General features: G+C 43.6%; 1 protein-coding gene across 1 annotated transcript; it reads left to right on the top strand.

Annotated features, from left to right (window-relative positions):
* The first annotated feature begins 1689 nt into the window (after positions 1-1689).
* Positions 1690-15304, top strand: LOC133365825 (serine protease 33-like). The gene is made up of 6 exons (XM_061588129.1): positions 1690-1916; positions 5331-5357; positions 7835-8000; positions 10305-10582; positions 11439-11626; positions 14415-15304. Exons 1-6 carry the CDS (start codon positions 1865-1867, stop codon positions 14670-14672), a joined length of 969 nt encoding a protein of 322 aa, XP_061444113.1. The 5' UTR covers positions 1690-1864; the 3' UTR covers positions 14673-15304.
* Positions 15305-25925: the final 10621 nt, after the last annotated feature.

Raw genomic sequence — 25925 nt, 5'->3', positions numbered from 1 at the left:
CACAGATGGTGCCTGTCTAATATTTAAGGGGAGGAAATGTAAATGTAAACAGTTAAAAAAACCAGTAAACAACAGCACAGCAGCAGCAACATGCCCTATCTAAAAGCTGAAGGGGGAGAGGGCCCCTTCAGCTTCTTTCTAATAATTGGCAGAGAAGAGTCTTGGTGGGTGGATGAGAGAAGAGGAGTTCCAACGAGGAGGCCTCACACCCAAAAAGGCCCTGTTTACTATTGCTACCCATATCACCTCAGAAAGTAGGGGCACTTTAATCAAGGCTTCCTAAGAAGATTTTGATGGTTTAATGGGGACAGCAGTTGCGGGTGCCCACAGGGCTGAGACGGTGAAGGCAGAGGCAAACAGTAGGCAGAGCCAGAGGCAGAACCATCTCATTTGGCTTTTGCCTCCATTCTCTTCCTTTGCTGCAGTAAAGTTCCTTAGTGTCTAATTTAACTTTTAAGAGAAGGAAAGGCTTGTGTGCTGGTTTCATGCTGTGGCTGTATTAATTTGTTCCAGATGTTAGGTTTTATTGCTATATTCCTGCATTTTATGGGCTAAATACACACACCATACATTTAAAACACATTTAAAGCACATTACTTTCATCAAAGAATCCTGGGGATTGTAGTTGTTTAAGGGTACTGGGAACTGTAGCTTTGTCAGAGGTAAACTACAGTTCCCAGGATTCTTTGGGGGAAGCCATGTCTTTAAATGCGATTTAATTGTTTGGTGTGTAGTAAACAGCCATGGCTTTAGTGTCTACTCTGTAAACTGCCCACAGAGTTTTGGCTGCTGGGTTGAACAGAAATGTCATTAACAACAATATCATCAACTTTGCCGCCCAACAAGATCAGCCTCAAAAGACCTTCTCTCCGTCCCACCAGTTAAAACAGCTAGACTGGTGAGAACTAGGGAGAGGGCTTTTTCAATCGTGGCACCCACTCTGTGAATTCCCTCCCAAATGACATCTGCCATGCTCCCTCCATGATGAGCTTCCGCCAGACCGTGAAAACCTGGCTCTTCAGGCAGGCTTTTGGGGTGGGTTAGATTTTAGTGTTATTTTTGGAATTTTAAGGTTTTAATGTGAATTATATGTTTTTATGTTGTGCGTTGCCCAGAGTGGCTGGTAAACCAGCCAGATGGGCGACTAATAAATTTAATAAATAAATAAATAAATAAAATATTTATTTTCCCCCTTTCCTCCAAGGAACTCAACAACAACCCTGTGAGTTTGGTTAGGCCAGTGAGCTTCATGGCTGAGTGAGGATTTGAACCTTGGTCTCCCACGCCCTAATAAAATAGACTCTTTCAGGTACCCTGAAAGTCAGTGCTTTGAATTGTGCCTGGAAACAAATTAGCCCATGTGTTTGTGGAAGGGGAAATTTCAGTCAGGGCAGCTGTTTCTCTCTCCCCCAAATGACAAACTGCACTAGCAGCCAAAGTTTTCCATTCTGCGCACAACTATAAAGCGAGGGGCACCCAATTGTCCTTGCTTCTGGCAGTCCTACAATTACACACACACACCTTTCGTGTTAGTCTAAAGCCACGTGCCTCTTTTCCACACCCAGAGAGATGGAAACAGATAGCAATGGTTAGGATACCTTGCCTTCCTGGTGAGTAGGTGGCTGGGCTGGCCCCACCATGTAGCTGGGGGTGGAGTGTGGAGGACAATATCAGACAGCTCAGGTTTACTTCTTTGGCAGCTTCCTTGGTACTCAGAGAGGCCAAGAGGCTGCTCCTTTTTTTGTTGTGCACCAAACCTGTCTAAGGGTGTGTGGCCTCAGCAGCATCCCAGCCTGGCATACTCTGCTCTCCCTTCCCTGGTTGGCATCAGAGCTGGATGATCCAGGGCTCCTGCTCCTAGACCATGTGGAGCCTCTCCTGCTCCCAGCTTGTGCTGCTGCTCCTGTTGCTGAGAGGTGAGTGGCCAGGAGGGGTGTGTATATGTGTGTGTCACATGGGGGGACAATTGGGTTCTCTGGGAGGGCACAGGGCTCTCTGTGTGTGTGTTTAATGGTGAGGAGGGAGGGTTGGGGAGCAAGAATCATTTGAGGACAATGGGGTACAGTAGGAGTCCTAGGAGATGGTGAGCCTGCCTGGGTTCTCTTTGGGAGTGCTGTCTAGATGTTAAAACAGAAGCTATCAGGAGAAACCAGGTATTTTGGTTGGAGTTGAGTGAGAATTATTTCTGTGAGTTGGAGCAGGAAGGTCTGGGAGCCAGGGGAGGTCCAAATCATATTCTCAGCTCTAGGTACCATATTATTCCCCTGCTGGGATCACTGTGCCCCTTTATCTGCTCTACAGCTGGCAAACGTTCAACAGGTATAGCGTTTCTTCAAGTAAGGCAATGCCATGATGGGGAAGATTTCACCTGTATGATTTCTGCCTGCCATGCAGTCGGTAAGCCAGGAGCCCAGCCAGAATGCAGGTAGAAATCCTCACTCTGGGAGGTGTCTATGCAGGAGTCCAAGAAGACCCTAAAGTTCCAAATCAGGGAGGATCTTGATTTCCTCCCTCATGGCCATTAAATGCACAATATTTCAGTGTTTCCTTATGTTGTGTGATAATCCTTGAGGCAGACTCTCAGCTAGACCGAAATACTTTGTGCCTCCGTAGGTCCTGTGGGAGGTTAGAGTTACTTCTCTGTTCCCATTTCTGTAATGCAATGCTGGGAGGATTGGACTTTCTGGTTATCACACCTCAGAAACAGATCAATTGCAGGACTGAACAAGAAATCTCATTTAGGCATTCCTCTGTGGGTTTTATTAGCCTGACCCGACTCGCCATGCTCCAGACACAGCCGCATTTTCCCACTGTCCAGGTTTGAAATTCACATGGGCTACAACAGAAATGTGCTTAGTGAGTCAGTGCTAAGCCAAACCGTCCAGTCTTTGTCTTCTAATGCCCATAGACTCCCAATCTGCTCTTCTGATTCCACACTTTGGAATTCCCTCCCATTAAATATTAGACAAGCACCATCTCTGTTATCTTTTTGGTGCCTGTTGAAAACCTTCCTCTTTCAACAAACCTTTTAAGCAGAGACCATAACACAGTCTGTGTCTGTGTTGGAATTGCTTTTTAAGATGTTTTTAAAGCTGCTTCTTTTTTAAAAAAAAGATGTTTTGTTTTAATATGTTTTAAAATCTTATGTTTTTAAGATGTTTTAGAGCGTTTTTAGTGTTTTGTTTGCCACCCTGGACTCCTTCTGAGAGGAAGGGCAGGATATAAATAAAATAATCCTGCAGAGACTTCTGTACTCTCCAAGCCCCCCGTACTGTGTGCTTGGGAGTGAGAGGGACAGTGGAGTCCCATGTCTGACTGGGAGGGTGCCCTGTGCCTCTTCAAAGAACAAGAACATGGGCCACTTTTTCACAAAGTCTTTTCTGTCTTGAGACTAAAACATTCAGAACACAACTCAGAGGACCCCCCCTTAAAGGGGAGGTGGTCCTTTCAAGCACAAGGAGATCTTCAGCATATGCTGCGGTGCCTGAGGAGTCACGGGCTCCTCATTATTGTTGAGAAGAGCCACTGGCTTCCTCCCATCAGTTGATCCACATGGGGGCCCTGATAGACACCTCCAGAGGGTTCAGCAGATCTGATGAGCTCTGCTCTATGTGCAAACTGTTCTCCTGCTTAGATTGAATCCTGTGGGGCAGGGCTCAAACCAGACACCTACAGTGTCTCCTGCTGCCTCCCCAGGCAGACATAGCAGTCAAATTCTACAAGCTTATTGTCCTGCCACCGCTCTTAGACAGTCCCTCAAGTGATGACTTCCACACAGATATTTCCTCAGCCCTGGACTGCTGCCTGGACTCAGTGGAGGGCTGGATGAGGGCCAATAAACTGAGTCTGAATCCTAGCAAGACGGAGGCACTGTGGGTTGTTGGTTCCCAAGGTCAGATAATTGGTCAGTGGCCTGCTTTGGATGGGGTCATATGCCCTCTGAAAAAATAGGTCCATAGCCTGGCGTGCTCCTGAATCCATCTTTGTTGCTAGATGCCCAGGTGACCTCAGTGGCTAGGAGTGTCTTTTACCAGCTTTGGCTGGTAAGACTGCTGCGGCCGTTTCTGGACTGGGATAGGCTGACCACTGTTGTCCACTGAGGTCCATCCACCTTTAGGTTGGATTACTATAATTCGCTCTATGTGGGGCTGTCGTTGAGGTTGGTCTGGAAGTTGCAGCTGGTGCAAAATGCAGCGGCAAGACTGCTCACTGGGGCAGGGTATTGCCAACATGTCACCCCGCTGCTGAAAGAATTGCACTGGCTGCCCATTCTTTACCAGGCCAAGTTTTCGTGTACAAAGCCCTATACAGCTTGGGACCAGGATACCTGAAAGACCATCTTATATACCCAGTCGATCACTGCACTCTGCAGGTGAGGGCCTCCTGCAGATACCATCTTAACAGAAAGTCCATCCTGCACAACATAGGGAACAGACCTTTAGTGTGGTGGCACCTACCCTGTGGAATTCCCTCCCCTTAAATATTAGACAGGCACCATCTGTGTTATCTTTTAGGCACCTATTAAAGACCTTCCTCTTTCAACAAGCCTTTTATGTTGAGACCTTATCCAAGTCTGCATCTGTGTTGGAATTACTTTGTAATATGTTTTTAAACCTTCTTTTCTTTTTTTAAAATGTTTTTAATCTGTTTTAAATGATGTTTTGAAAGCTTTTAAAAAATGCTTTGTTTTAATGTATTTTAAAGTCTGTTTTTATGATGTTTTAAAGTTATTTTGGTGCTTTTGTTTGCTGCTGTGGGCTCCTTAGGGGAGGAAGGGTGGGATATAAATCAATAAATATCTTTGTTAGACAATCAGCAATTTCAATTCCGAGTTCTTTATCAACTCTTGCATAGACAGCTTGGGACCACAATACCTGATGGAATGCCTTTCCCGATACGAACTCACCCGTACACTACGTTCAAGATCAAAGGCCCTCCTCCGGGTGCCTACTCTGAGGGAAGCTCGGAGGATGGTAACAAGGGAGAGGGCCTTCTCAGTGGTGGCCCCCAGATCATGGAATGATTTATGTGACGAGGTGCACCTGGCGCCAACACTGTTATCTTTCCATCGCCGGGTCAAGACTTTCCTCTTCTCCCAGGCATTTTAGCATGTGTTTTAAATTGTTTTAAATTTTTAAATAGTGTTTTAAATTGTTTTTAAAAGATGTATTTTTAAATTTGTATATTTGTTTTAATGTTTTTAGTTACTGTAAACTGCCCAGAGAGCTTCGGCTATGGGGCGGTATATAAGTACAATAAATAAATAAAATAAAATAAAATAAAAAGGGCAAGATATAAATAGTAATAAAAATATTGTTTTCTTTTTACAGGTGCTGAAAACACTTCTGCTCAAAAAGGTGAGACAACACACCTGGAAAAGGATAGCCAGACCTAATAATAGGATGGAAACCAGTTTGGGAGGGGATAGATAGAAAAGTTACTTGGCCTGTAACTAAACATGTGCAACTTAAAACAATTGCCTAGTCTTTCCCTGTTGACTGCTGCCTCCAGTTTCCTTCCCTTCTTCTGTTTTCTTTTATTGAATTTTATACTGGAGGCTCCTCCAAGCTGCGACTGTAGTCTGTAAAGTATCATGTCCATGAATCTCTCTCTCTCTTTCTCTCTCTTCCCCCCTCTCTTCCCCCCCTCTCCTATATCAAAAGAGACATCCCTACTTATTTACATATCTGAGTCTCCTCTCTCCTTCTCAAACTTTATCTCTAAAATGGAAAAATAGTGGCAGCCCAGCTAGTGACAATCCAGCGCCACCAGTCTGAAGATGAGCATATTTACATGTTCTTTATTCTATAGAGCAGAGTTGGAAATGAGGGAAGGAAACACAAAAGAGGCTGAAAATGTGATCTGGTTCCCCACCCTGCCGTACGATTGGTTTTCCTGTATGGAAGCCCACGACACACGTACCTCATCTGCCATAAAAAGAAGGGGAATTGAGGTTGGGGGTTATGTCTGTGGATGCTGTGTAGCTTATGGTTGCACTGAGTGAGCATGCCTGAAAGCCCGTAATTCCTTTAGGGAAAAGTAATATATGTTTTCCCTGCAAGTTCTCACTTTTTTCATACTTACCAGTCTTTTCCCATATAACTCTTTTATTTACCTATCTGCCACTGAGTGCACCCTAACATTTAGCACATTAAAAACTTCCATTAAATAATTCAACCCACGCCCATCTGTTCTTATGTCTTCCACACCTCTTTCTTTCTTTTTCCCCACAACAGCCATGTGTTATGTGTAATTTGCTTTGATTTAATTCCTTCCTGTTAGAAACTACCCTGCCCTGTAGACTTTGAGCAGGTGCCAACATTTCTAAAAATTGAAGACATGAAAGATGTGGCAGAACAATCAGTCAAAATTGCCTCATTAAACCATACTCAGGTAAGATGCTCAGGCTCTGGTTATGGTGAGTCCCAGTGGAAAAGAATTCCACAGCTGGAAAAGAATTTCAGCAGCAACTGAAAAACCTGCTCACATGGCAAATTGGTGCCTGTCTAGTGCAGAGAGAGGCAATGATTAAAAAATGTTTCCTTGTTAAGCATACACATGACGGAATACACATATCCATCCGTCCATCTAACACTATGCTCCTACCACATTTCTTCATAAAAATCCTTCTCTGTTAATTTGTCCATTCATTCCCATACACTCAGTTCTCTCCCTCTTCCTTGCATCTCTGCTGCATCCATTCCTCCTTCCATTCTTCCAACATTTGTATAATGATCACAGTTGCTGTGCTATCTTATGACTGATTTGGCTTTGCAAACTTCTTTTTTTTATAAATCTGATTTGGAGTTAAAAAGCACTCATAATTTTAGGCCTCATGAGTTATTCTGATGAAATGGAGAAAAAATGTGAAACTGTGAAAAATGCCTTCTATTGCTCCTTTATCAGTGGCAGTGGTGCAATTAGGAAATGTTAGATCTGTGGACTTCATGGTCTTATGAGCAGTGGCAGCTCCATGTCAGTGGGACATTGGAATCTGCTCCGGGTCTTAGTCCAAACTTTCTGCACCATGGACAGCTCCTTGAGAGTTCAGACTAAAACCTGGAGTGGATTCCACTGTCCAGCTGCCACTGCTTACGAGAGCCCTGCTCTTTGGATGGTAATGCATGTTACTTCATTTATGTCAAAATATGGTAAGTCAGCCCTGCTGTGTTGGGGGGGGGGCTCTGCTGCTCATTCTGCTAAGTGGGGGCCCCTGGGCTTCTGCTCCAAAGTTCTGCTCTGATGGCACCAAAAAGGGGGTTAGTATTGGCATAGCAGAGTGGAAGGGAGCTGCTTATCCACATCACTGCTTCCATCACTGATTGTGGATCAAGAATTGTATGACATTTGGCAATTCTCACCACCACCTACTTTGTCATTTCCCACAAACATCTCAAATCCGGCTCCTGGTGCGTATGTGTGCATGAGTGCATGCACACCTTTAAAGCATCCAACGACAAAAGGAGCCTTGGGGCAGACTTACCCTTTAAAGTTAAGGTGCTGACAGGGAGTCCTGCTTGCAAAGGAACAACTGGGAGCTTATTTTAAGCTTCTGATTTCTCTTTGTAGCTGTGTCTGTGCCTGCGCCACGCCTGACATCACATATGACGTGGTTTGTGGGGGAATAGCCTCATGGGCCAAAATGGGACTTATGTTGGCCATGATTTTCACAATGGGCTGGAGGTTCCCTGCTACTGATTTAAAGACAGCACAAATATTTCAGTGCAACCTGGTGTGGTTTGGATTTGCTGTGGAGTGGCAATGAACATGCTTTCATGCTGGCGTTCACCAACCTTACCTGGGCTCTCCCCCGTGTCATTCCTCTCCTTTGCAGTCTGTGGCCAACCCAAAGTGCATTCTCCTCGGATTGTTGGGGGGCAGAAGGCTGAGGAAGGGGAGTGGCCGTGGCAGGTCAGCATTCGAGAAAACAGACTACATGTGTGTGGCGGAAGCCTCATCTCATCCCACTGGGTGGTGACAGCCGCCCATTGTTTTGAAGGGTGAGTAGAAACAATCATGCAGAGGAGATACTAACTTAGGGGGCCTTGATCTCTCCTCAGTGACTACAGACTACAGTGCGATGCTAGATGGAGGGAGAGCGAGCATGAGAGACAGCATCAGGGCCAGAGTAGTCAGCATAATCCAGCAGTGGCCCAACTCCACATTTCTAATACCAAACTGCATATTTTGTAAACTGTGACATCCAAATTGAAGTCAGTCGGACTCATTATCTTACATCCTATTGACTTGGAATCATAGAATAGTAGAGTTGGAAGGGGCCTATAAGGCCATTGAGTCCAACCCCCTGCTTCATTGGGTTTACTCGAGGTCAAGACTGCATCCAACCCAAAATCTTCTGCAAATCTGATATATGGCTCTTCAGATAAGAAGCAGTTTCTGGGATTGGTTATGAAGATCTCTGTTAATTACTGAGTCAATGAGCACTGTCAAGGGTGATATAAATGCAAATTGCTGTTACTGTTATATAGTACATCACACAGCATGCAAAGTTATCTCTACCATGCTGAGAACTGAATCAATTTTTTCTTGACTGTTTGGTGTTTAAATGGTTGCCTTATCTATTGTAGTGTTGCGGTTCAAGCATGTGCTATGAGTCAGGCAATCCAAATGTCAGTTTAGCTGGAATTTGATGGATAAGCAGGTGACTCAGCCTTGGATTCTCTCATCTACCTTACAGGGTTGTTGTAAGGATTACTGAGAGAATGCATGTGAAGCACTTTTATAAACGACTATACAAATGCTAAATATTATTCAAATATTTAGAAAAAAATTGCTGTATAAATATTGCAAACATTTAATGGCCACTTTACCACCGAATTATCATAATCTGGTTTTGATGCTACAGTTGAACGTCAAGAAGACTAAAGTAATGACAACAGAAGATTTATGTAACTTTAAAGTTGACAACGAGGACATTGAACTTGTCAAGGATTATCAGTACCTTGGCACAGTCATTAACCAAAATGGAGACAATAGAAATCAGAAGAAGGCTAGGACTGAGGACGGTAGCTATGAGAGAACTAGAAAAGGTCCTCAAATGCAAAGATGGATCACTGAACACTGAAGTCAGGATCATTCAGACCATGGTATGGATGTGAAAGCTGGACAGTGAAAAAAGCGGATAAGAGAAAAATCAACTCATTTGAAATGTGGTGTTGGAGGAGAGCTTTACGCATATCATGGACTGCGAAGAAGTCAAATAATTGGGTGTTAGAACAAATGATACCAGAACTATCACTAGAAGCTAAAATGACAAAACTGAGGTTATCATACTTTGGACACATAATGAGAAGACATGATTCACTAGAAAAGACAATAATGCTAGGAAAAACAGAAGGGAGTAGAAAAAGAGGAAGGCCAAACAAGAGATGGATTGATTCCAAAGGAAGCCACAGACCTGAACTTACAAGATCTGAACTGGGTGGTTCACGACAGATGTTCTTGGAGGTCGCTGATTCATAGGGTCACCATAAATCGTAATTGAGTTGAAGGCACATAACAACAACGACGGTTTTGACTGAGAACACTTTTTTGGGTGTGGAAGGAAACTCTCTTCACAATAAAATTGAGGAGAAACAGTCAGTTGGACAAGTTTATTGCAATAAAGAAAACAGTGATGTACATCAGGAAAGAGAGTAAGTCTCTCTCCCTATGCCATAGTTACACACAGTTATATAGGCATGACAAAACATCAAGATTACCATATTAATGAGATTAGCATGCATACAGAGGGTATACATGCATACATGATGAGTACTTTTAGTCACTCAGAAACCCCTCCTAACGCTTTATTGTTGACACCAGATTTAGAAGTGTTTTTTCTGCAATATATAAAATCTTTCTAACCGCAACTTCCCTTTTCTCAGGGGCTAGCTGGCACCGTCTTGCTTCCCATTTCCTCTGGCATATTTACATTGCAGTTTTAATACATAATGTTAGAGAAAGCTATAGAAGCCAATTAAGCTTGTTCAAGCATATTGATTATATATTGAGAAGTTCGAGGCCAGCTTCTTCCTCATGGGGAAGTAAAACTCATTGAAATCAATGGGACTTACTTCTGAGTTAAATTGGTTGGGTTCGGGTAGGTAGAAATGTCTTCCAGTGTATAATTTTTTTGGCTGTTATTAATCCCTCCTAGCCTCACAACAACCCTGTGAGGTAGATTAGGCTGAGAGGTAGTGTCTTTCCAAAGCCTTCTTAGTGAACCTGTTAGCTGAACTCAGCGTTGAACTTGGGCCTTCTCACTGCAGATGACACTGATTTCTCCTTGGCTCCTACCATAGGCCACTGAATCCACTTCGGTACCGAATTCACCTGGGGGAATATGAGCTCCCCAAACCTGCACGCACCATGGTCTCTTCTGCTGTCAGCCAGATCATAGTGCACCCGTATTATGCTGGAGACGGGCTCAGTGCTGACATTGCACTAGTACGGCTGGAGGAGCCGGTAAATATTTCCCGGACTATCTTGCCTGTCTGCCTGCCCAACGCATCAGATCCGGATCCTTTCCCTGTTGGGATGTCATGCTGGGTCACTGGCTGGGGTAACCTCTACCCAGATGGTAAGTTTAAGTTTGGGGGTCTTGTTAGTTCAGCTGTTTGTGTTTATTGGAAGTGGTGGTGCTTTGGGAGTTTGTGTGTGCAACAGAGCAGGGAGTGCAGGATGTGTTCCTGATGATAAAATTACATTATAAAGAAGAAGGTGAGGCTAGGGACCAGGACATCTAGTTTCTTTGGCAGCTGGGCAGGGTGAAATGGCTTTTTGCAAGGGAGAGGGGGTATATCACCGATGGGGAACCTGGGATCAAATGTAGCCCTCCAGGCCTCTCTACCTGGCCCTTAGGTCTCTCCTCAGGCCACAGATCCTCTTGAGCATCATCTCTCGCCAGTCCTGGATTTCATGCCGCTTGCGTATTTTTGCCCGGCTGGAATATGTGCTTGCACTTAGATAATGCTTTTTACTTGCCTGAATGGAAGATAGAGAGGGATGTGTGAGTTTGAAGAAACCATCCTACTGTTCAAAGGTCAAATTCATTTTTGTTGCTCTATCCAATTTTGACTCTGGCTCCACTCACCATACCTTGGAAGGCTGCACCAAAGGGAATATGGCCCTTGGGGTGAGAAAGGTTCCCCGTGCCTGGGCTCTAGGGAGCCTTTCTTGTAGAACTCTTCTTATATGTACAGAATCATTTTAGAACTTCTTGGGGAAATGATGTTTGATTTGGAATATAGCCAAGGGTTTTATATATATATGTGTGTGTGTAACAAAATTTACATACTGCTTGTATGTAAAGCCCTCTAAAGTGGTTTGCAAAATTATGAGCCAGACAGATTTGTATTCTGAACCAGGTAATTCAGCAACATAGCTAATCCATGTTAAGTGCTCTCAACATCAAAACCTTACCCTTCTTGTACTAGCCTCCTTCCTCACTCGGACCCTGCAGGAACTGGAGGTGCCAATCATAGATGTTGACGAGTGTGACAAAATGTATCACAATGACTCCACCGCTGACACTGACACTGAGATTGTGCCAACGGGCTACAGGCTGATTTACAATGACATGATCTGTGCTGGGTACGCAGAAGGAAAGAAGGACTCCTGCCAGGTAAGAGTTGTGGATCAGAGTCAGAGCAGTGGATCAAGGGCGGAGGTTACTGTGTTTGGGTGTCCATTGTGCTAACCCGATTGGGGGTCGGGTTTGTATGTTTGCGCATAGTATGCATTAGGTTTGCTCTCAGATCATGTCCCATCAAGCCTGGCTTTGTTTATTTAAAACATTTAGATCTCACTCTTTAGCCAAGTAGTAAGACAGTCCCTGTCCTTGGGCTTACAATAATTGACTGTGCATACACCATACTGTACATTTAAAGCACGTTTAAAGAACATGGCTTCCCCCAAAGAATGCTGGGAACTGTAGTTTGTCAAGAGTGCTGGAAACTGAAGCTCTGTGAGGGGTAAATTATAGTTCCCAGGATTCATTGGGTGGGGGGAAGCAATATGCATTAAATGTACAGTGTATACACACCTAAGACATAACATACAAGGAAGAGGAGATGTGGAGGCTGGAGGGGAAAAACAAGCCCTGGCACCAGTTCTTAAAGTTATAGTTCTTATAAATAAGTTGTAACACACATATTTATGTCATTATTATTATTATTATTATTATTATTATTATTATTATTATTATTATTATTATTATTTAGTTTTATTAGCTGCTCGCCACCCGAAGGCCTCCAAACTACTTACACCAATGTTAAAAACAAAAACAAATTATCATACTATAAAAGCAGTAAACAACAAAACACCTATGCAGCCACAGGAAGTTTTGGCAGCATACTAATAAAAGACATCACCTCAGTTTATCAAATGTCAGGGGAAAAAAGGAAGTCTTTATCTGGTGCTGACAACATGTCAATGAAGATGCCAGGCGGATCTCAGTGGGGAACACATTCCACAGACAGGGAGCCACAACTGAAAAGGCCCTCTCCCTTGTCACCACCCTCCAAGCCTCCCACAGAGGCGAGACTTGAAGAAGGGCCTCAGAAGAATATAGCAGATTCTGGCTTGGAGAGCAACCTCTCCTTGGAAGAAGAACCCTTCCTCCCTAATCAGATCTGGAAGCAGAGCAGGTGACAATGGCCAGGCCAAGAGAACAGGGTTGCTTCTGCCATGCAGTTCTTTCAGATGGATGACTTGATAGCAATTGGAATCCTCCATTTTTGGCCAGGCTATCATTGTATAATAATAAAATCCATTGATCACATGTTTAACCCACCCCTTTGTCCAGCAAGCTCAGGATGGTGTTGCCCCCTTCCTCAATTTTATTCTACAAGGTTGGGATAGGGCTGGCTGGGAGGAGATAGAGAGAAGGTGGGGGGCTTCCCCAAGGCCACCCAGGTAGCTGCATGGCTGAGCGGTCGCTTGAGCTGCTCCAATCTAAATCCAGCACACTAGCTCTACTATATCACATTGGGTTTTTCCGTGACACTATTATTATTAATGAATTTCTACCCCACCTTTTAATGTTCAAGGATTAGTATGTACTCACCCAGAGACTACTTTTGTTGTGGTAGGTTTCCGTTAGTAACCTGTAAAACAGGATGGGCTATGCCCCTTAAAGTAATGAAGCAGCAGTAGGTTTTCAACATTTTCCTTGTACAGAAAATATAAACTTTTTTGCAGGTGGTAATGGTGGAATCTGACTACAGTTTTCCAACTTTTTTCTTTTAAAAAAATACAAGGATGTAGTAAACTAAGTCCTTTTCAGAGCAGACCCATTGAAATTAATAAACCCAAGTTAGGCCTGTTTATTAACTTCAGGGGCTCTACTCTGAGTAGGAATAGCATTGAATACCACCCACAGTTTTTATTCATTCCACCATTCCTCCAATGGGATCAAAATAACATACATTGTCTTAGCTTTTTATTCTCACAACCAACATGTGACGTAGGATAGTCTGATGAATATTGATTAGCTGAAGGATCACCCAGTTGAGCTGGAATGTGAACTTAGGTCTTCCTAGTCCAACATTCAAACCACTGCACCACACTGTCTCTCATCACAAATTCCTTGTAGGGCTGCTCTTTCAAGCGGGAGTCACTTGATATGAGATTGCATTCTGACTGCAAACACAAACACATTTGTTTTGCACCAACCCTAAGTAATGAAATAACAATAACACTGCAGAAATGACCTGTGGATGTGCTATGATCATTAATACTGGAAGCACGCTTTGAACATTCTGAAGCAGGAGTGAGGAACCTGTGACCCTGCAGAAGTTGCTGGGCTATAATGCCCATCATCCTTGACCACAGACTGTGTCGGCTGGTGCCAATGGGAGTTGGGAGTCCAACAACATCTGGAGGGCCACGGGTTCCCCATCCCTACTCTCAAGTAATAATCACTATTACATTTACAAAAACAACACCATGATTATTTTCCCTTAGTAGCATGGAGGATCCTGAAAGAAGAGGTCATCTTCTATCCAGACCAAGATCAGTTGAAATGTTATAAGCCTTTTGCAGGGCCAGCCCTACCATTAGGCAGAGTGAGCCAGCCACCTCAGGTGGTGCATGCTGGGGGTGATGGTGGCAGTGAGGTGTTAGACGACAGAGCTGTATATGCCACAGGCCCTGCCCTGCTCCGCCCTAAGCTACCCTGATGCCCTTGAGTGTGATGGAGAATGCCATCCTATTACCAGTGTTGTAGTAGGAGTCAACTGCCAGTCCAGTTGGCATCTGTACGTGAAATGGGTGTGAGGTGCCATCTTGCCCTTCACCTCAGGCTAAAAAAAAAAAAAGGTTTTGTGGGGCCCTGGCTTCATGTATTTGAATGCCTGCTTTCTTCTCCAGAGAATGAGGGTCCTGGTCTCCTAATTCCTTTCTCATTCTAGGGTGACTCTGGAGGGCCCCTGGCCTGCAAGCTGAATGACACTTGGTTCCTGGCTGGAGTGGTAAGCTTTGGGTTGAGTTGTTCGCTGCCCAACCGACCTGGAGTCTATACCCGGGTCACCTCCTATATGGACTGGATTCAACACGCCATGGCAAAGAACACTCCCTCTAGTGGTGGCATCCATCTCTCGAGTGCCAGCCCTGCTCTCCTCTTGGTTTTCTTCCTTTTCCTGGGCTCTGTCCACCTGAAGGAACTTTAGCCCTGCCGAGGCCTGGCTGTTCCACTACCTGCAGGAAGTGCAATTTAAAAATGAGGTTCCACACGGCACTTAATATTACATCCCCCACTCCAATCTTGCAATGCCTGTACTCAAAGGCAAGCTCTTAAGGATGCTGGCCCACTCCCGTTCAGGACAATGGGACTTACTTCCCAGAGAACTTAGGATTGCAGTCTAGTCTTGTTTTATTTTATTAACTATAACTGCCCTGGGAGTTCTATCTGAACTGAAGGGCAGGCTAGAAATGTTATAATACAATAAATACACAATACTCTTCCGTTGCTTCTTAAGGATGGGAGAGAAATTCAATCAGTTTGCATTTAAAACAGAACTTATCAAATGTGCATTTTCTGGAACCACATAAGAACCGAAACACAGCTATCCTGTGAAACATGCACTGATCTGAATTTTGTGATGCAGTTCTCCAAACAAGCAATGTTTACAAAAATGTGTAGATTAGGGAAAAGTGATCACAAAAATAAATATGTTAGTGAAAAAACATACAATATGCATTATATTAGGAGAAATTGCTTGCAAAATGTGTACATTTGTTGAAACTGCACACAAAAATGTGTTTGTTAGGAGAAATTCTTATTAAAATGCTGAAGAATTTTCATGAGGATTTAAAAAAAAAATAACAATCACAAATTGTTACAGAAATGCGGAGAACCAAATTTAAGATGGGGAAAATGAGAGAAGCAGAATTGACAGATCCTTCCATCCCTACTTGCTTCTACAGCCATGAAAAAGGAAACAAACAGTTCAACCCCCAAAATAAGGGGGCTACCTCAAGTGATGTATTTCTATGCTACCAGGCATCCCAGCATTGTATTCAATGCTTTGCTTCATTTTTTCTCCTCAGCACGATGTCTCTGTGCCAATCAATGCCAGTATAGCTACAGGTGAATAAGAAGCTGGGAGATCTGACCATTTAAATAATCTTTGGGCCATCAAACAGGCTTGCCAGTTTTTTAAGAGGGTTGTGAAAATACACCCGATACTCACAGGGTCTGCAACAAAACCAAAAAGGAGCTGGGAGTGGTGGAATAGGGGTGCATCTTCTTTACTTCTTATTGCAAAACAGCAGCTGTGCCTCAGTCTGTAAAAGGGCTCCTGGTGTTTTGTCTTCCCAAGAAAAGGGCTCCACAAACAGTTGCATCACTGCTCCTGGAATGAGGAATGTTCCTACAATCGGTTTAAACTGTATAAACCCTCTGCAGGGCTGGCCCTGCCTTTAGGAAGAGTGAGTCAGCAACTTAGCAGGTGAAAGGGCCACTTAGCAGAGCCTAAAACCAAGAGACAGCAGCTCTATTCACATAGATGGAGTTTGCCAGCTATGCTAGTATGCAACAGCAGTCCATAAGCCCTGGACCTGGGCATTTTAACAGATTTTCGAGTTTGGACCCATCCCATGTTCCTCTTGGGAAAAGTGTCCAAGTCTCACATTGGGACATTAAGGACATGGGAAAAATAGGGGGAAGGGCAGAGGGTTACTCATGCCATGCCCCCCAACAACTCCCCGCTCAGCAAACGTGTAGGGGGCGCTATGCACATACAGATGCATACATGTAGGGCCCTTTTACATTGCTACCCCAAGTGTAGCCGGAGGGGGGGAGGCATGGCTGGAATGTGTGTGTTGGGGGTGGTGCTCAGCAGCATGATCCTTTCTTGCATGTTCTTCAATGGCTTAAAGGGCTTAAGTGAACCCATCTTAAGTTGGTCAGAGGTCCTACTGAAATTAATGTAAAAAAGATAGTTGTGATTGACAGCCCGAATCTGACCCAGAGTCTGCAGCCTAAAAAGGGATTATGATACAGATGGGAGGAAGCTGCTAAATCGAGAAAAGAGAAGAAAAAAAAGAGCAGGAGCTCATCTCCATTCACGGAACCCCCTTCCAAGTATTGATTTCCCAGTGATGTCTGGCCTCAATCTGCAAGGGATTCTCTATTGTAGGGATGGGGAACTTGCAGCCCTCCAGAGGTTGAGGGGCTACAACTCCCATCATCCATGATCACTGGCCATCCTGGCTGGAGCAGATTTCCCACAACATCTGGAGGTTATTTGTCCCTGATGTACTGCTATTGTTTGGACTCTGTCCTTTGCTCTTTACATACAGCAACTAGATTGGAATAGGAATCGAGGGACACTATTATGATTCAGTAGCAGAGAGAGCTACTCTTACATATGGAAGATGAAAGCTAGTGTACTATTGATAGAAGTGTTTTACTGTGGAAACAATGTTTCTTTAATAAAGGGCATCAGCATGGTGCCTCTTCTGTTCCAGTGGGCCAGCCATGATGCTCCACTGATTGGTGCTGGGTGGCAACTCCTCCACTGAGTCCAGGTGGACATTTGTATTTCCTCCGCCAGGTCCTAAAGTGATGCCTTCTGAGGACGGTCCAAGGTAGACATTAGTGCTGGTGGACTCCCCCTGGGCATTTAGGCCCAGGCAGTTGCCCAAGGAAGCTGAGTGCTGATGCAGGCCCATCAATTAATACAGTGCTTCTAGTGTGCAGCATATTTATGGGGCTGGTGTTCTGGAGGGAGGAAGCAAGATCCCATTTCAATACTCACCTTCTGGCTGAAAGGAGACACCCTCCTCTCCCAGCCACCCAAGAACTGCAGCAAAAGGATGAATGCCTTGTGGTTATACTACTGCCTCCTTTTAGGTTTTGCTCAGGGATGGGGTGGGTGGGAGTGGGTGGGAGGCAAAATTGCTGAAACTTGAAAAGAATGGAGAAGTGGCACCAGCAAAACCTCTCTCTGCCACAAGAATTTATGCTGAGCCATTTCTCTGTCCCATATTTTCCAGAAAGTACCAATAAAGAGAATGTGGGCACCGAGTGCTGAAGCATATGCAGAGAGCAGCACTGAATAGCCACCTTCACATTTCCCACACCCAGGAATTAGGATGCCGGGCTTTCAAATTAGGCTTTGCGGCACCCAGGAAAAAATGATACATGCACACTAAAGAAAGGGATTCCAGAAATGCTACTTATCTGGGTTTGGCACACTGCAGGAGGTGAGTGTGTGTTTCTTGGTTGAGAGGAGTGGCCCAAAATAAGGCACAACATGCAAAAGCGGCAAAAGAACTACTAATGGCTGTGTGAGTATGAGAGAAAGGAATATCCAGATCACAGTGAAAATTACTGCAGGCTTCACAGGGCGAGAGGTTTCTGTTTATCCAGAGGAGTCCAAGATGCAACAGCCCAGGACACAATGCCACATGGGAAGCGATCTGGAGGCAATGAGGATACAGTCGGGCTACATTTTTGCTCAAGGAAGAAATAAAGGTTGCAGTTTGGGGATACTAAAGAGAGAGGCGCAGCCAGGATGTAATCTTATGAAAGGATGTCCCTACCTGCAAGAGCAGTTTGGTGTTCCTTCTTCACCTCTACCGCAGCTAAGCTGCTGAACTAAGTAGAACAGAGTCTACACAGTCATTCTCATTATCCCCAACCAGGAAGACTCAAGAAATTCCACAATGCTGCCAAGAGTCCTGCCCAGGCAGATCAGTTCAGCTGCTTACTCAGTTCATCTGGTTTTACAGCACCTCCTTGTGCTCAGAATAATTATGACACATTTTGAAAAGTGCTTCTCAGGTTTTGAAGTGGGAGCCACCTGTAACTTTACCTTTTAAGCCCCCCCCCCCGAAAATGCAAGAACATCATATTGGGTTAACTATGAGAATGCTTAATACCCCCTTCACTTTTAGAATTTAAGCATGGCGTCAGGTGTGTTGTTAGGTACTTAGAAGACCGAGGGTGCAGGATATGCCACATATTTGAATATGCTAATCATATAGTAGACAGATACAATTGTAGGTCTCTGAGCAAATGAGGATGGTGGGTGGCTGGGGGTTTCACCAATTTTGCACTTTAGATATTTCTGTTCTTTAAGTTTTCTATTCCAGGGTATGCCCTGCCACTGTAAATAACTCAAAGGTCCTCAATGTGACCCTTTTCCATTGCCACCCACTCCCTTAGAATGCCTTGAAAGCTTCCTAGCAGCTTTGTATGATCGGCTTAGGTTTGAGATTGACACCAGCAATGGAGACAGAACAAACTATTTGCTAAGATTCTTGATTAACGGGATAGTTTGTACTTTAAGGGAATACTGATTTTTACCTTGGGGGTCTTATCTGTGCTTAATGACAGTTTCTAAGAAAAGGCAGTGTTCCTGACACTTCCACCATGGCCAAATTCACCCACAATCCAGTCCAGCTACTGAGGATAATCTGCCTCTGACCCCAAAGCTCCCCCAGTTGTACATCTGGATGTTTGGATAGTTTAGAAACCCACTTGTTGGGATGGAAAGATCTTTCAATTTTGGTTTTCTTAGTTTCTCATTTTTCCAATCTTAAATTCAGTTCTCCACATTTCTGCAGCAATTTGTGACTTTTAAAAAAAATCCTCATGAAAATTCTCCAGCATTTTAGTGTAAATTTCTCCTAATAAACACATTTTGGTAGACAGTTTTTACTAATTTACACATTTTTTGCAAGCAATTTCTTATCATATAATGCATTTTTGTATATATTCATTGTTATATTCATAAATTCATTTTTATGCACAATTTCCCCTACAATATGCATTTTTTGTAAACAATGGTTGGCAAACTGCATTGCAAAATTCAAAGAAGTGCAAATTTCAAAGGATGGCTGTGTTTTGGATATCATATTGTATCGGAAAGTGCAAATTTGATAGGTTCAGCTTGAAATGAGAACTTCATTGAATCTCTCCCCCATCCCTACCCACATGTGACCTTCTTCTGGTAAGGAAGGGCAACCTCTCAGCCCAACACAGCCACCAGTACCCTTCTGATCTTCCCCAGCCAGGAGAACTGTTACTACACTGGGGAATAATACCTTAATATTCAGGCCTCAGCTATCCACCTTTCTCTGGCCTTTGCATCACACCTTCATCAGAGATGGTGTCAGAGAGTGAGAGTGGTGTGTGGTGTGGAGAGGTCAAATCCTGTGCAAGAAGGAATACATTCTGGAATTTCAATAAAGACTGGATCTAATCTAGCCTCTGTGTAAGCTTTGTGCAAACAAACCAGGATGTATTCTCAATAAAAAGGCTATCTGGAGAAGCCCTAAACTAGGATCGGAGAGAAATTAGATTCAATTTGCACTTTCTGAAACAATATGAGCAGGGCAGGTTTTAAAGGGTGGCCAGGTGGGGCACTGGCCCGAGGGCCCCTGGAGCTACAGGGGCCTCTGAGGGGCCCACCGCTCCCGTTCTGTGATCCGCGGCAGAAGCAGCAGATTGCAGGACAGGAGGAGCTTCTGAGCGCCCCCCCATCCCCCTGCTTCACCTACCTTTCTCTCTGCTGTTTTTTGCAGTGCGCACAGGTTGCCATCAATAAAGATGGCTGCCAAGATTTCCATAAGGGGCTGAAGCCTCTGCCGCCATCTTGGTTGATGGCAGCTATGCGCGCGCTGCGTGCCATCGACTAAGATGGCAGCAGAGGCTTCAGCTCCATATGGAAACCTTGGCTGCCATCTTTATTGATGGCAACCCTGCACGCACAGTTTGCGCAGCCTCAAAAAACAGCAGAGAAAGGTAGATGAAACGGGGATGGTGGCCGGCTTGTGGGCGGCTCTAAAGCTCCTGTCCTGTGACCCGTGGCTCCTGCCGTGGATCACGGAAGGGGAGCAGAGGGGCCTAGCGCAGGCTAGTGCCCAAGGGCCCCGGCATGCCTGGAGCTGGCCCTGAATATGAGAACCGAAACACAGCCATCCTTTGAAATTCGCACTTCTCTGAATTTCGTGATGCAGTTCTCCAACCAAGCAATGTTTACAAAAATGCATTTATTAGGGGAAAGTGTGCACAAAATGTATCTATTAGTGATGTGTTATATTAGGAGAAATTGCATGTACAAAAATGTGTACATTAGTCAAAACTACATACAGGAGAAGTTCACACTAAAATGTTGAAGAAATATCATGAGGATTTTTTAAAAAATCACAAATTTCTTTAGAAATGCAGAGAACTGAATTTAAGACTGGAAAAATGAGAAACGGAGAGGACCAAAATGGACCATTTATTTCTTTCCTGTCCTAAACCCCAGCTCCTACTAACCCTATTATTCTGACGCCAAGGACAGTGTCTGGAAACAGCCTACTACGTAACTCTCCCAAGAAACATGGAGGCATTCAAGAGCAGAGCTTGGAAAAGTTACTTTTTTGAACTACAACTCCCATCAGCCCCAGCCAGCATGGCCACTGGATTGGGTTGATGGGATTTGTAGTTCAAAAAACTTTTCCAAGCTCTGTTCAAGAGGCAGTTGGACAGCCATCTGTCGGGAATGCTTTGAGTTGGATTCCTGCATTGAGCAGGGGGTTGGACTTGATGGCCTTATAGGCCCCTTCCAACGCTACTATTCTATGATTCTATGAAACATTTATCATGCCTCAGTAACATGTGTGCTCTCCTATTTGCTTTTCAGCTAAGCCATGCTGTCTTTTGGCAGAATGTACTCTAATCCGTCCTTTATACCAATTTGGTTTTACATTCCATATTTGGCAAGGGAGTATTAATTCTCCCTTTATGCACACTAATGCACAATGCAAGCTCTTCAGGGTGCATCGTTGCTCCAGATAAAAGATCCCATTACATGTGTCTATAGGGTATGTATGCACACATATCTGCACTTGTACATATGTGATTGGGGATGTGAGGTTAACACAGGGAAGAGGAGGCTTAATAATAATGGTGCCAGCATTTTGAGCCACATGACAATGAGTAGGTGGTGGAAAAACAGAGGCTAGGACTAATGAGATCAGAGGAAGATGTGCACTTAGCTCTGATGCAGGCTAGGAAGCTGATGGGGATAAACAGTTGTGAAAGAGTAATGAACTTTGACATTTCTGATAAGTAGGATTCTATAATCAATATGTTAATGTATGCTTATAACAGGTGAGAGGCTTTCTATCTTTCTATCACATCTTAAGGTACATTTTGCAGTCACAAAGGAAATGAGTGATGCCAGCTAGCAGCTTGGAACTGAACCAAGATGAGGAAACAAGAAGTTGTGGTCAAGCAAAAGATTTCACAAAGGGTGTCATTTTAATGTCAGGCTGCAGGCAGCTGGTATAAGCTGGTTTTTAGGATGGTACGAACCAGTCTATAGAATGGCCAGGTTTCAGATATGGGCAGGTACCAACCTGGCACATGAATGGGCAGGGCAACAAATAGGGAAGGTGACCATCCCAAAGGGTATAAGATATTACTATATAAGATGTGCTGTTTGGCTGTGATATCTGTATGACGTGTAATCACTTTATAAAGCTCTGTTCGGCATATTTTGGAGAGAGAAGGTCGTTGGTGACCCCTCTCCCAATGGTCCATTGGTTTATGTAATCTGTCAATAAGCGCTGTCCTTTGGAGCACAACCAAATGATTGGAGAGTTTTCCTTCCACAGTTTTGGTGCCATGACTTGGATTCGAACCGAGATTGCTGCAGACTAAACACTAAAACAGGGATGGGGAAACCCATGGCCCTCCAGATGTTGTTGGATTACGACTCCAACTGATAGGAGCTCATGGGAGTTGGGAGTCCAGCCAACATCTGGAAAGTTAAAAATTCTCAATCCCTGCATGAAAACTAAAAATGTCTCATTAAACCACCATCAGCACCATATCAGAAATGGGTACATTATTGTTATTCCTCCTCTGAGGAGATGGGCAGGGGCAGAGTCCACTCAGAATGTCTGCAACAGGCTTCTGTTTCTTGGCTTTGGGGAGTATTGAAGCTGTATCCTGAAATGCATGGGATGGATATTTGCAATTATATATATATGTTAGGAAGTGCCTGAATTTGTGCAGTTAGCAGGTGTGGTTGCTATAGGAACATCAAGTGATATATATAGTCCTCTTCTTCACCACTCCAGGATCAATTCAATTCAGAAGAACAGTAAACACGGTGACCCTAGGCCATGAGAGAAAGAGAGAGAGAGAGAGAGAGAGAGAGAGAGAGTAGGAAAGGTTTACTGCAGGGAAACAAAGTTGTCAAGGTGCAGGAGGAGATTGGTATGCCAGGTGGAGAGTAGGGATGGGCAGATATGTAAATTTTAATTTCTCTCAGTTTCTCATTTTTCCAATCTTAAATCCATTTCTTCACATTTCCATATCAGTTGTGCTTTTTTAAAAAAAATCCTAATGAAAATTCAACAGCATTTTAGTGCAAATTTCTTCTAATATACACATTTTTGCCTAATAGACACACTTTTGCCAAATCAATTTTTCAGAATATAATGCATTTTATATGTTATTTTCAGTAATATTTACAGTATTTATTTATTTATTGGATTTGTATCCTACCTACAAAGACTCCAAGGAGCTCAACGGGAGTGTACCTGGTTCTCCCCCTCCTCATTTAATCCTCCCAACAACCCTGTGAGGTAGCTGAGGCTGAGAGGCAGTGACTGGCCCAAGTCACCCAGTAGGAAGCTGCCTTATCCTGAGCTGCCTTATCATTGGCCCGTCCAGCTCACTACTGTTTATCCTGACTGGCAATGGATCGCCAGGGTTTCAGGCAGGAGAGTCTCCCAGCCCTACCAGGAGATGCTAGGGACTGAACTTGGGAACTTCTGCTCTGCTGCTGAGCTATGGCCCTTCCCCATTTATTTTTGTGCACACTTTACCATAGCATACACATTTTGAAGATATTTCTTGACTGGAGGAATTCATTACAAGATTTGGAGTAATGCAGATTTCAAAGGCTGTGTTTCATTTTGCAAATTAGGTAGGTTACCTTTAAATGTGAACGGAATATAATGTCTTCTCCATCCCTAGAGGAGAGTATGCAGGGATGGGAAAATCCTAGGAGTTTGGTCCCGTGGACCAAGGACTGCTCTAGCAGAGGAATGAAAATGTTGGAAGACAGGGTGGTGTGTGCCATATAGTTTGAGTTCTCAGTTGTGGTGGAGGTAGGTTTGGGAATGAAATTCATCCGAATGCACCCAAATCACACTTTCCAAACCAGTGCATGAATTGAAACACAGCTATCCTTCAAAATCTGCACTTTTCTGAATTTTTCAGTGCAGTTCTCCAACCAAAAAATCCATGTAAAAACTGTGTTTTTAGGGGAAAGTATTTTAAAAAGTCATATATTATTTAAAATACTGTATGAAATGTGTATTAGAGGAAACTGCTTGGAAAATGTGCAGATTAGATAAAATAGCATACAAAATGCATGTTTTAGGAGAAATGAACAAAAATGTCTATGAATTTTAATGCAAATTTCAAATTATTTTCCACAATCTGATTTGGAAATGGGAAGAACTGAATTTAAGACTGGGAAAAAGAGAAATGAGACTTCTGGGCCCCATTTAAGATGCTTATGCTTGTGTATAAAGCACTAAATGATTCAGGCCCCCAATACCTGAGAGATCGCCTCCTTCCCTGCAGACCTTCTCTGAGACAGCCCGAGTTGTGCAATTCCCTCCCCACAGAGGTGCACCTGGTACCTTTGCTGTACAGTTTTTGGCAAATGCTAAAGACACATCTCTTCACCCTGGCCTTTGGTACTTGAGATGTATGTTTTCAGGACCCACCCTATTCATGTGAATCTAATTTGTTTTACTTGTTTTAATACTGAGTTTTAGGGTGAATTTTATTTTTTTATTTTTTTATTTTATAATTTGGATACCTACAGTATGTGTTTGTGTCCTCTATTTGTTTCCCCTCCCTTCCTTTGTTATCCTTATTTTATTTTATTAGATTTTACGCCTTTATGGCAGGGGCTGGTTTTTATTGTTTTATTTCATTTACAGTGCCATGTGCATTTGATGGCACTAAACAAACAAACAAACATGCTCTAACGTGCCCTGGGACTTGCTAGTGAAGGGTGGGCAATAAATATCATCATCACCTGAAACTGACAGATTCATGCATTCCCAGGTGAAGAGCGCAGTTATGCTGCTAGAGATGGAGTAAGACCAGTTGGCTTCAAACTGGAGGCAGCTTGTCCTTAGCCCCAGGCAGTAAAATGACCTATGCGACAGTTTGTCTAAATACAACAGTGAGAAATAAACCAAGCAAAATCTCAGCAGGCACTTTTTCTTTGCCTTTCGCTGGCACCGTCCAACCTTTTTTTAAATATGCAGTAGGCCAGATAGATGGGGTCAGAGCTTGGAAAAGTTACTTTTTTGAACTACAACTCCCATCAGCCCCAGCCAGCATGGTCACTGGATTGGGCTGATGGGAGTTGTAGTTCAAAAAGTAACTTTTCCATGCTCTGGATGGGGCCATGCACAGGACAGTTCCTTTATATTGGGAAGGGAGTTTCCCAGTGCCCTCTATTTTCCCCAAAGACCCCTCCCCAAATATGCTATAGCCATGTATAGGATAGTAATATCTGCAGGTTAAAGATGTAGGGAGGAACCTTGGAACACCTCAATGCAAAACCCAAATGAACTGAACATATTTATTCAAGGGAGCAGAGCAGAAGATGAACAGAATAAGAAAATAAGAGTTCCCTGAAACTTGACTGAAACATTCTGCTTCTCTCCTTACTTCATATGCTAGTTCAAAGCCTCCGCAAACTCAGAAGAATGGATGCCACCATTAGCTTATTCACAGGATCCCCCAAAGCAAACTGAGGAAAGGGTTATTAAACAAGCTAGAAATGCAAGGAAAGTCACATGGTGGCCTTAGCTCATTCTGTGCCCACCTCGAAGGATAATTTCCTGCTCAACAGCAAAATGTCTTGAGCTAGCTCTGTGTGATAGTAGTCTCAGAAGGCATTTATTCTTTACCTCTCACTGGCATCCCACAATATTTTTGTAAATATGCATTGTTATTGTTATTGTTATTATTATTATTATTATTATCATCATCATCATCATCTAAAATTTATTCGACGCCTATCTGGCAGGACAACCTGTCACTCTAGGCGACATACAAAGGAATAAAAATACAAAAACAACATATCAAAATATAAATCAACAGGTACATAATAAAAATACTGTTCACATAAGACCCCAAAAATCAGACCACCCCCTTAGCCACCTAACTGTGGCATGTTCATTCATCTGACTGTACAAAAAGCCATGTCTTCAACTGCCTCCGAAAACCCAAAAGTGAAGGGGCTAAGCGAGTATCAGCTGGTAAGGTGTTCCATAGCATGGGAGCTACAATGGAGAAGGCTTTAGATCTAGTACCACTTAATCTGGCCGCTCTGATAGATAGAACCACAAAAAGTCTAGCGGCTGAGGACCTCGTACGC

The sequence above is a fragment of the Rhineura floridana genome, chromosome 11, assembly GCF_030035675.1.
Source record: "Rhineura floridana isolate rRhiFlo1 chromosome 11, rRhiFlo1.hap2, whole genome shotgun sequence".
In the NCBI taxonomy this organism is placed as follows: Eukaryota; Metazoa; Chordata; class Lepidosauria; order Squamata; family Rhineuridae; genus Rhineura; species Rhineura floridana.
The sequence above is the reverse complement of the archived record's forward strand: the minus strand, read 5'-3'. Positions and strand labels throughout refer to the sequence as shown.

Bases quoted from the DNA above. Each gene is read 5' to 3' on its own strand.
- LOC133365825 (XM_061588129.1), top strand. From the start codon at position 1,865: ATGTGGAGCCTCTCCTGCTCCCAGCTTGTGCTGCTGCTCCTGTTGCTG. The intron at 8,001-10,304 runs GTGAGTAGAAAC...CTCCTACCATAG, and splicing joins GCCGCCCATTGTTTTGAAGG to GCCACTGAATCCACTTCGGT. The intron at 10,583-11,438 runs GTAAGTTTAAGT...TTCTTGTACTAG, and splicing joins GGGTAACCTCTACCCAGATG to CCTCCTTCCTCACTCGGACC.